This window comes from Corvus brachyrhynchos, unplaced genomic scaffold (genome assembly GCF_000691975.1).
Source record: "Corvus brachyrhynchos isolate BGI_N302 unplaced genomic scaffold, ASM69197v1 scaffold142, whole genome shotgun sequence".
In the NCBI taxonomy this organism is placed as follows: domain Eukaryota; kingdom Metazoa; phylum Chordata; class Aves; order Passeriformes; family Corvidae; genus Corvus; species Corvus brachyrhynchos.
Window position 1 is genome coordinate 5,062,404 of NW_008237226.1, and position 11,887 is coordinate 5,074,290.

Genomic DNA, 11,887 nt, shown 5'->3' on the forward strand with positions numbered 1-11,887 from the left:
TGGGTCTCATTTACACTCTGTAATTATGTGGAAAGAAGTAAAAAAAATATATATTAAGGAAAAGAATGGTCTTTTTTCTTCATATATAGATGAAATGTAGCATGCAGTCTTTTGCTGCATGTTGATGTAAAAGTAGGCTACTTTCACGTTCATCCTGGTTAATGTTTGTGTGTTTAAAAGATCTGGATTGGTTTTGTTATATAAAAACATTTTATGCTCAAGTGTAGGTTAGTTATAATGGGCATTTTATACATCCAAAGTACAGCAGTTATTTTACTAAACATGTTTAATATGTCTTTTATTTATTTGATTTTAGTAAAGCATTAAGTTAGGGAAAATCAAAGGGCACAGACTGTCCAATTTGTGTAGTTATTTCAGTGGATTTACATCTGGAAGAATCTAGGCCAAACACTCTGCACTTAATCTGTCTAACCCAGTTTGTGTTTCCCATTGACTGAATCATAAATCTTACCTTCCACTAATACAGCCACCACCTGCAAGAAGCTAAAAGGAATTCTCAATTCATAAAATTATTATCTTAATTAAAATAGATACACTAAGAGGCTCCAAGTCCATAACTGACAAGTAAAATGTGTTTGCTCAGCAGCTTCCTAGGCCTGAAGCCATCTATACATATGTCTTTCTTGTTTGTGCAAGTTGTCTCAGATAGCTGCAGCTGGGTTTCGGAAATGCCCAGAGCTGCTCCAGTCTCTACAGCGTGTTAAAGGTGCTGGGTTATGCCCTCCTTGGGCTTGCCAGTGTGGATTTTATATGTGCACGTTACTTTGTAATTGGGAGGCCAGGCTTGAGCTGCATCTTCCACCACTGCTGTTTCTGCGCTGAGGCTGCCAGGAGGTAGAAGCTGTACCCCAGCATGGCTCTTGCTGCACAACGCCTGCTTGCTGTCTCTGTCCTGCCCCGCACCACCTGAACACTGGTGGCCCTGCTCCAATTCCCACCTCTGTGCTGCAAGGCTGGGATACCTGTGGAGGAGGTTGGCAACAGGCTTCCTGCCCTTCTCACCTAAGGTCAAAGTTTTACTGTGAGTAACAGCTGATACCTATGATGTCTCTCCTCTGAAATGCTGTAGGAAAAGATAAGGCCCCTCACTTGCCCATGATTCAGTCTGCAGGCAGACCGACAGGAAGATCTTCAATGCGGGAGTAGTTTAGAACAGATAAAAAAGCCAGTGATGAGTGAAGACAGTCTTGATTTTCTGAAAGGCCAAAACCAACAAAAAACCCAGAAGTTTGACAAGATCCAACAATGCACAGATTTGCTCACTTGAGGATGTTTTAAGCAGCAGTAAAATGTGAAAATAATGTTTTGATGGGTTATTCTGCACTGCTTAGGGAAGTGGCTGCTGCACTTCTACAACCAGAGTAAATCCAGGACTAGCAGAGTAACTGATGGGCATTTCAGCTGTGTCACTGCCACTGATACATGATGTAACTCTACAGAACATAGCACTTCAGAACAAAAAGTGGCACAATCCTAAAATAATCACTTCAGAATGCTAGTGCAGGCCACTGGTGGCTAATCACAAATGAGTAAATAGCCCAACCTCTCCTTACTGCAAGAACTTCCTTTAGAGCCATTCTTTCAGCTTGGGCTCTGGCGACACCACCTTTTCTTCAAGGCTGAAAATGGATTACAAGTTCCTGTAAGAAAGTACACCACTTCTGAGGGAAGCTAAAGTGTCCTGCAGGGAGGAAAGTTGCTAAGGAAGGAGCAGGAAAGCCAGAGTTAGGTAATGCCAAAGTACAGAAAAGGGATGAGAGAAAAGCCACCCTCGTTCGGGGCTGGCTCTGCTCTGTGGAAGGGCTGCACACCATGGGCAGCAAAAGACTCAGAACTGTGATCCAAACAGAGGAGTCCTTGTCACCAAAGCCTTCATGGGCAGACAGTGGAGCCTGGGCAGTGCACAAGTCCCCAGTTCAACTGTGAACATTTGGAGAGGAGCTGTGAGCAGTTTGTGCACAGACCTGCTGATGCTGAGGCACCCCCAAGAGACAAGTCAGTTAGCTGTGCGATTAACCAGCACCCAACTCTGCCCCTCCAGCCATCAACAGACCCCCACAGCCTGTGCCCTTTGGATACAAAACATCACAAATACCAGCGACCACTCTTAGTACATGGTGTGTAGGAGTTGTCTGCCATGGCAGCAGAGGGAAGCTGTAGGCATTGGAAGGGCCAACATGCCACTGGCTCCTCTTCAGCCTCACAAAGTTCTTGTGCCCAGGGACATGCCTTACACCACAGTGTCTGTGCCAGCTAGCCAGTGGCAGCGGGGGGGCTTGGGGTGGAGCAGAGGCTTTCTGGGGGCAGGAGGTGATTTGGCAAGACCCACAGCCCACTCAGCTGTGCAGAGGAAGTGGGATGACACCACCCTTCCCATATAGCAACACTGCCCCAGCCACAAGCCCTGGCACTGACTTCCTGCTCATTAGAGCTGTCCCTTTTGCTCAGGAAAGGAGCAGTAATTGTTTTCCTACCAGTGGATGAAAGCTATTAGGCTTGTTAGAAAGAAAAGGTGCAGGAGCCAAGAGAAGTCAGTACACACATTTGCTGTTCAGGACCACTGCTCACCCAAACCTCAGCCTGCAGTACTGCCTCCTCAACCAGAACAGCAAAACCCAAACAGAGCAGGGTTTGCACTTAGTCCACCTCCTGTCTCAGTGTTTGGGCCACTACAAAGCAGGTTATTTGGTCTATCTTAAAGGCAAGAAGCACTCCTGTGTTTTCTGGACTTCTCATATACTCTTCAGACTAGAGGGGCTGTGGCTGGTGCTGGAGCAGACTGCAGGAAGGAACAGCAAAGCCAGCTTAGCAATTGGCACCCAGGGACTATCTTTTTCTCCTCCTAAGCTTGCACTGCAGAAGCAGCCTGTCTTTTTTCTCCACAATGGTGGAAGAACTGCAGTGAGGAAAAGCTATTGCATCAGCTGAAGGATGCAGAGGGGCCAGTGGCCCTCAGGGACGTCTGTCTGGTGGCACCATTGGGAGGGGCTGCCAAGATGCTGAAAAGGGCCAGTGCAGGCAGGTGCAGGCACCACAGTGGCAGCCCCAGCAGGGGATGCCACATGTAACACAGAGCCTTTAGCTGCATGTCAGCAATTCTCTTGAACCTGGAGAGCTGATCACAGGTGGGAACTCAGAAGGACAGAGAGCGCAGCAGGAGCTGCTCTGCGGGTAAGGGCATCTACACTAATGCAAGAAGAGCTCGCTCCATGAGCTCCAGCTTCAAAAGACACTGAGTTCAGTTCATTGCAAATGACTGCTACCTAACATCATCCCAAAAACACCAGCTGAAGGAAACCTGGGGGGCTTTTGGCAGTGCAAAATGTCAGTAACTGATGCCGGATAAACATGAAGGGCTGCCTGGTGCACAGCAGTGCAGTGGGAATTGACTCCACACCAACTGAAGTTAAACACAGAACATATGTGAGTATGGCTTGGGGGAGTCACTGCAGAGCACCCAGAAATGCTCCCTTTGCTGAAGGTGTGCAGGATATGTTTCCCACTCTTAAGGAGAAAATAAAAAGCTTTTCTAAACTCCCTTTGAAAGACCCAGTAAGAAACTACTCCAAAGTGATGCCCTACTCTTTCTCATAGGATTGAAAGAAATTTATGAAGCTGAAGTAACATTAGGAAATGGCTTTAGGGAGAAAGGGAAATGAATGAGACTGAAATAACATTTATTCTCCTTCCAGTTATTTTGGAAATATTAGGGAAAGGCAACAGGAAGGTTTGGAAGAAAAAGCCCTAGCACAGTCCCTGGGAAGGCTGAGGGGTCAGTGACAAGAATGCACACCACACTGGTAGTCAGCAATTCTCATTTACAAAATCAGTTTTCTCATGAGGGAAAAAACCAACCAAATAACAAACCAGAAATCCAGTCAGCACAGATAGTTCAGTGTCTGACAGTTTAGTCATTTGCAATCTGAAATTGAACTTCAAAGTTACTCTGTGTTAATGACATGGGGTCCTCCCCAGTACACAGATAAACTAATTTCTCACCTTCAATTCCATTTCCTTTACTATTGCATAGAAGTCTCATTTTGGAGAGGAAGGCTAAAATACATTTCCATTACTGTAGTTAACCTTTATTGGAACAGTCTTCTTGTTAGCAGATCTAGCAGAAACTAAGTGAGTTCCCAAGGAATTAAATGCTTTCCGCTGCAGCAGGTCTTGCTCGTGATGAGCTATAGATCACAGTAGAGAGCTCTGTGGAAGATTGTGCCAATGAGCAGTTTTCCCTCGTAGATGGATGCCACTGAGCTTCCCTGCAGCACAGAGCCATTGTCAGCATAGACACGTGTCACCACAGGCTCCTCCGAGAGGATGTTCTGGATGCGCAGGACCTGCCGGAGGGGGAGGATACATCTACTGAAATGGTCATAGGTGAAAATGCTCCACGGGTAGGGGGAACATCAGCATGTTAACTTAAACAAATTAGATAGGATGAGCAGCTGCTGATAATTGCAGCCACGTAATTCCTGTGAGAGGGCCTTTAGCAAAGCACGGTCCATGAACAATGATCTTTTTTCCTTTTAATTGTTGTGCAACATCTGTAAGGAAGTAAGGCAGTCATCCCCACCACTAGGAACATGAACATTTTCTCCAGCCTAAGAATTAGTTAATATCTTATTTTCCCAGACAGAGTAAACAATTGCCTAGTATCATCAATCTATTACTATTGAATATGGTAATTTTGAGAAGTGTCTTACAGGGAGCTTCAGACAAGGCTGAAGTCAAATGGACACCAGCAAGCTGCACTTGTGGCCACTATTGCACCAATGCCAGTACCACAGTGATTTCATAGAAAGAAGAATTACACTGTCACCTACAGATGAACTACACTTGCACAGATTAATCATTCCTGTGCAATCGTTTCTGGTCATGCTTTGCACTCAGTCAATTATGTTTAGTTTGGCAAAGATGTGCTGGCTTGGTAATTAATGCAGTTCATCAGAATCTGTGCATGGCCACAGCTGCACAGAAAGCAGCCTGAGGAGTCCAAAGTGACTGAGCCATTGGGTGGAAATTATTTAGTTGTCACACAATGATCTGAATAGGTGTTTGTTAGTGAGTATATGCTGTTCAGGCTCTCACTTGAGAGCAGAAGGCAGCTTGGTCTTCGCTTTAACAAAGGCACTTTGTGCCAGGCACTTTCTATGGAATGCAGATAAGTTATACCAGGGTGATTTGAACAAAACAACTTTCTGGCACAGATATAGCTAAGAGACCAGTGATGTCTCCCAAAAAGCACCTCAGATCCAGGAAGATTTTCAGGATCATAGTAGAATAGCTTCATCCCATTGGGATGACATCCTGTCCAGATGTCTCCAGTGTGAGGGTCAATAGACAAATTATCAACCAGAGCGTCCAGTTGCAGAGTCTATCCAACACAGAGGAAAAACAAGAAGTTAAAGCTATCAGAAATCCTGGAAGTGAACTATAACACACAGACTATAACAGTGAACTATAACAGACTTGTCCAAGACTCTCATCTGACATAACTTAGACTGATTTTTTTTAAAGAAGTACTTTTTCCCCCGCTTCTGTTTTTCTTTTCCCCTGGTATGCATCATCCCCACCTCTGTGCTGTGAGAAACCTGCTTGCTGCTCTGAGCTTCCACCATCAGCTCATTCACACCTACATATCTGTGGATGCCTTCAGTGTTTTGTGCTCTGACCCACACAGCCTGAGGCAGACTTCCACTGCAGCTCAACAGCCCGCCCAAGGATTCCTCCCTAGTTGCTGGTGGGAGGGTGGAAGACCTGAAGCTCTGTAACGGGGCACACAGGCACCTCTGCAAACCCACAGCAGGAGCCACCCAGATCAGAACTTTTTACAGATGGTCATGCTGAAATCTCAAGCATTCATGGGAACTATTCTGTCCAAAATCCACATTTGCTTCTTTTTTAGGGAACAGCAGCCCCTTACCTTCACATGGGTTAAACTCCAGTTAGCATGTTTTTCCATGACATAGACATTGTGATCCAATACATCTGCAACATAGATGTACCTTCAAAAGAAAGCAAAGTATCTTTTAATGTACATGAGTAAGCAGGCACCAAAACCAGACAGTTCCTCCTGTCCAAGCCCACACACCAACAGACATTGCAAACAGGCCACAGGGCACTGAAGCCAACCTGATGAGATGCCAGTGTAGCTTCACACTGTGCCAGTTCTTCCATTACAACACTGAAATAAGCCTTGGAACCAGAAAGTCAAAATTATGCTTTTTTTTTAAGATCACCTGTCCACACCACAGGACTGGTTGATCCAGTCATACAGATGTAGAACTGTAGAGCATTCCCTGCTTGCAGAAACCCTGCCCCATTAATCCTTGCAAGCAAGATACCCAAACTCCTGTACCAGCTGGTTAAAATGCAGCAACTGTTGATCTTATTGCCTATAAAGTAGCACACAATGCAGCAAACCTTGCTGCTAAACACCAGACACAAAACTTCCGTGCTACAAACACTCTCTATCACTTGTGTTGCACAGGCAGCACCTTGCCTTACATTAACCAGTTTAGACACCTGACCACAGAGGTACCACGTGTATAAATTAGGATCTCTGGATACTTCTGTGTTATCAAACAAAATCTAATGTAAGGAGAAACTTACTTTCTATCGGGTGAAATGTTAATTCCATTGGCTGAATAAAACCCAGATGCTACTTCTTTAACTTCTTTTGGACTGTAGTAAACAACATTTGACCAGGTTAGACCCAAGAACATTTCTAAGAACATCAAGAGGAAGTCGGAGAAGTAGTGGTCATTGGTAGCATAGAAGCTGTCTGGTCCCACGGCTACTATATCATTCACACTAAAAAGAAAGGAATAAAGAGATGGAGAAATTTTTTAAAAAATAATAAAATTAAATGAGAGATATGAAGGAGCATTTTAAGACTGCCCAGAATCCAATCAGGACATGGTCATCCAATAAAGAGGCTGCAACTATAGATGTACTTCAAGTAGTCACCAAATTATTTAGATCCTTTTACTTCTATTTTCTATGAGCCAGGACTGTGCAGTGCTGAGACCTGAACAGGACCATAGGGCATCAGCTAGAGATATGGCTACCTGTCTGTAAGTTCATGGAAATGATTATTTTAAATTTATTATTATTTTCTTTTTCATTACAATCAAGTAGAAAACAGAGAACAAGTAGGTGTAGTGACAACTTTATCAGTCTGGCTGTTTGTCTTACAATCATATTGCAGTAGGATAAACTAAAAAAATTTTGTATTAAAAAAGAAGAAAAACAGAAAAAGCTAAATGTATGTTTATTTTTACAGTGTAGCAGGTCAAGAGAATAAAATATCTGGAACTTCATATCTGCAATGACCTGAGACTGGATTACATGAATGAAGGAGAAGGGGGTGCCAAAATAATTCACTGGCATCAATCACAGCAGCACTTAAGACTAATTTAGTGATACAACCATTAAAAATCTAATTTAGAGATTGGAGAAACACTGCTTTTGATTACACAGATAAGAAGTAATCAATGAGAGAAACAGACATGCTGGTTAAAGAGGAAATATCTCATATTAATAATAGCCTAAACCCAAAAATCATCCTACACTGGATTTCACCAATGCAGCCTGGTCTGGGGAAGGCGGTACTTGGGTCCAATACCTTGTCAGAAGGTCATGTCGAATGGTTTTCAGGTGTACAAGAGAATTGTCATCTTCTTCAAATTTAAACAATTCTACTGTGCTCTTCTGATGGGGATGGTTCACAACAAAGAGGTACACGGTGTCATCTTGAAAAAAGAAATGGAAACAGCTGAAGTCTCTGCAACCGTTTGTGTGGCTGAGACCCCCAGCCCTGAGGCAGCCTCGAGTACAGAGCACATGCTGAGTTTGGTGCCTTTGTCTCATGGCTCTGCAGAGGCAGAGGGACAAGTACCCATGTTCTGCAAGATGCCTCTGCATCTGGATCCACATCTCCAGCTACTTTTCTCCCAGGCTGGCTCTACAGGGAACTCTGTGTTAAGTAGATTTTTGCTATTTCTTCCAAGGAAGAAAGAAATGACCACCTCATCCTTACATCCAAGCCACTGGGTTTTGCAATCTGTGAAACAGCCCCAGTCACCTGGAAGAAAGGTTTGTGGCCAAGGCAATTTGGGCTCTTTGGTTTGTCTACCGTATCCCCTGGGAGAGTGGAAGGAGCATCCTTCTCCTGTGCAAGGCTGCAGCCCATCTGCCCAGCCCTTCTGGTAGGACCCTACTTTAGCCACCACTGATTTTTCCAACACCCTCCCTTAAAGGGTGACTGTATGGGGATGCTGGTCAAGCTGCAGCAATTGTTCTCTTTGTATTTGCAGACTTGTATTTGCCCTGCTAGAACCTCCAGTGAAAGGACAGGGAAAAAGATAACTTTATCGGTAATCAGAGCCTGACATAGGAGAATGTATCTTGGAGAAGAGAATGTATCTTTGGCTTGGCCAAAGAGTAACAGAGGTTTTGGTAATTTATGGAGATTTGATAATTTACTCTTTCACCACAGAAAATTCCATTCTGGGCACTACTAGTCAGTAAAGGACGTATGTCCTCAAAACACTTGAACCCAGCATGAGACAGATGTAAACCGGTAAAATTAATTTTCTGTGGTTTTTAGCTCTAAATTTTACCAAGTTTTCTTTGCTTTTAATATACAGAGCATCTTTCTGTTTCAGACAGACTGAAATTATGTGCAAGCATGTTTCCTTTAGCAGTTGACATTTAGAAAAGAGCAAAAGGTAAAAAACCCCAAACCTTTTTGTCTCCCAGCAAGAACAACCATTGGGGGTGCAATGCAAGGCTGCAAAGGGATTTCTGATTGTGATTTCTAGGCTGTGATTTGCCACCACCTCGAGCTCTTTACCTCTGTCTACATAGGTGTTGATTCCGTGAGGGTTAAACGATGCCAGATCAAACCCTCGGCTGATTCTCAGTTCCACTGCTCTGGGATTGTCTTCATTCAAATCCATCAAAAATATTTCACCTGGCTTATCTGGAGCAAAGCTCTTAATTCCTGGATATTTCAAGCCCTGTACAATCAAAACATAAGAAAATAATTCCTGGATAAAAGGTAAACAAGAGCATCACAGGGCTGAAAAACTGGAGCCTTGATCGGACTTGCAAGCAGACATGAGGATGTCCCTCTGCTTCAGCCTGCTGAGCCATGAGGGAGGTGGAGGGACTGACTCTGCTCTCCCTGGCAGAGGGAGCAGGCTGTGTGGGGGCACAGAGAGCTGTGGCCAAGGCACCACAGCCCCCCACTGCAGGCACACCTCAGGGGTCTGCAAACTGACACACTGGGGACAAACCGGCAGTCCAGCACCACTGCCTGCATCACACGCAGTGAAGCCATGGGGAACAGCAGCAGTGCAACAGCTCATGACTCCTGGCATAAATTTTGCAATGTTATCATTCCCTGGGTGTCCCTGGAGCACATAGATGAGAACACCAGCTTTTGTTTTAAAAATAATTGCCAGCCATCCTAATTGCAAAGAAAAGGTTGAAAACCCATCTCCTAAAGGCTAAGAAAATCGGGAACAGCATAATCAACACATAAAATTTGATTTTTTTTAAATTTAGGGAATTAACTCATCTTCTTAACACAGCAGAGGATTGACATTTCAACATTTCAATGAAGCAGCATGAAAGAAAGTCAAGGTTATGTGGCCAGGTAAGTCAGTGCAATAGGATACCTGTGTCAGAGCCACCAACACCACTTCCGCATCAAGAAGCATGCCTGCTCAGAGGGGAATGACAGCTAAGCCAACACAAGACTGGGTTGTTCTTTGGGAGCCAGTCAGCCTTGCAGAAAAGAGCCCCTCCTGCTGTTTTCACCTATGGCTTCTGCAGATAAGGAAGCAGGCAAGCCCCAGCATGGGACATGGCATGGGAACTTACAGAGCTGATGAAAGCCAGTCCATTGGGAAGTATATCGATGTCTTCTGAACCAGTTTCTGCAAAACAGAGATAAACAGGGGTTTTCAGGTGACATTAAATATTTCCCATTTAAAAAACCTCATTTTTAGCACAATTCCAGCTCTCATGAATGCCCCTTTCTGATATGACTGCACACACGATGAAGTTAGGTGGAAAAGATCACATTGCATTAAAAGTGGTAGCAGAAGACAGCACGTCGAGTTAGGAAACAGTACCGGGGGGTACCGCTTTTTGGAGCCCAGAGGTGCCCCTGCAGTGGCCAGGCTGTCTCCCACCCAGCTCCATGTGCCCCCAGATGTTGTGAAATGAATCAGCAGGTGTGGGATGAATCACCAGCTCCTGAAGATGTATTCTGCAGCAAGCAATTAGTGTGGGCATGGTGATTTCCAGGGCAGGACCATACCCGTGACTCAGGCCTCAGGCTTGCATAAGGCAGCTGTGGGAATTGTACAAACTAATTTTCCTGATTGAGCTGGGACACTTCACAAAGATGGATTGCCAAATATTTAGTTAAAGCTCTCAAGTGACAGAGAACCTACCATATCTATAACAGCTAAGGGCTTTTATAGTTAGACCTCACTTTCAACTGCAGGTAATCACTTCCAATATTGCCAGTTCCTGTAGCTCCTGTAATAATTTTCCCTGCTAAGAAAGGAAGATAAAATAAAAACCCTTTAGTAAGAACACTAGAGCAATTTTAGGCTTTCATCAAGCACTCTCCAAAGAGCTTTTAGTCCAATGCTGAAGCCCGCTTGCCATCCCACGTTTCCACTACTCCCCTGAGGAGCCTCCCTTCTCTTCCCCAAATCACCAACAAAAACAGCATCCCTCACAAGCCACTTTCCAGATGATGAGGGAAACCACTCAGGAGCATTTGCTTAAAGAAAATTCTTCTGCAGGTTTTCTTTAACAGAGCCATCAACACAAGGCTTTTCCACCCAGCTTGTCCCACGTCTCCACAACCCCTCCTGCTTTGCCATAGCCACATGCACAAGCCTGTGTGGGTCACACCATCCCTTCCACCTAAACACCTCCTTCCAAGGAAGCACCTGCAAATTTGAGCTGGGTTTACTGTTTGCTTTTAAGTAACTCCTATTTATCCAAGCACTGATTTGGCTTGGCTGTAGTTTATCCTGGGATCACTGACAGCCTTTGTGGAGAGGAACCAGAACCCCAAATTCATCCACCCAGGAAAGTTCCTCCCCAGTTCAGCCCTGGGAAGATGCAGTGGCACAACTTCTCACTTCCGGCCAAGGCCAGCTCCTCCTCAGTCTCAGCAAGCTCCTGCTCCACCCCATGACACCAACAAGCAGAGAATCCCTGCCTTCTGAAGAGCAAAAGGTCTGAAGATGCATTTTGGGAGGAGTCGGCTGTTATCCCACCCCTGGGTTTTGGTTCTGAATTTTGACTAAGGCAGGAGGCAACATATGCACTGATGTGTCCAGAGACACTTACAGCCTGTATTTCCCCATTAAAGTTTTGAACTTGGGCACTTTTTTTTCTCAGCTCAGCTTACACTCTGGTTTAAGCCACAAACTCCTTTCCTTTGCCCCAGTCTCTCCAAGTCTGGGTTAATTTATAAAATGGGGCTAGTGGCAATTCTCCACTTCCCAGGATTGCTGCAAGGCTAATAGCATAAAGAAATGCTGAGAGGCTCAATTGCCGTGGTGACATGAGCAGGACAGACAGCTTTTACTGGCAGCGCACACTGGTGAATGAATAAACAGAGATACAATCATTTATCGCTACTGAATCAGTGAGGCTGCCAAGCAGAAGGATGAGCAGGCTAATTGGGAGCAGACAATTAAAAACTGTAAGTTTCTGGTGGAAGGAGCACACTAAGAGCCCTGCGCCAAACTGCTTCAAGAGAAACTGCCCAGCAGAGCACATTTTGGGCGCTCCATGGCCAGGTCCTGGAATGTGAGGAAGA

General features: G+C 44.8%; 1 protein-coding gene across 1 annotated transcript in view; it reads right to left on the minus strand.

Moving 5' to 3' along the window:
• Positions 1–3,677: 3,677 nt before the first annotated feature.
• LOC103612296 (serum paraoxonase/arylesterase 2) overlaps positions 3,678–11,887 on the minus strand; it is an 11,964-nt gene continuing 3,754 nt past the window's right edge. Inside the window, exons 3-9 of the mRNA XM_017729177.1 lie at positions 9,919–9,974; positions 8,885–9,050; positions 7,655–7,781; positions 6,640–6,840; positions 5,951–6,032; positions 5,273–5,401; positions 3,678–4,364 (exon numbers count right to left, since the gene is read on the minus strand). Of these exons, the coding sequence (XP_017584666.1) occupies positions 4,206–4,364; positions 5,273–5,401; positions 5,951–6,032; positions 6,640–6,840; positions 7,655–7,781; positions 8,885–9,050; positions 9,919–9,974 (920 nt within the window). The 3' untranslated portion in view covers positions 3,678–4,205. The remainder of the gene's footprint in view (positions 4,365–5,272; positions 5,402–5,950; positions 6,033–6,639; positions 6,841–7,654; positions 7,782–8,884; positions 9,051–9,918; positions 9,975–11,887) is intronic.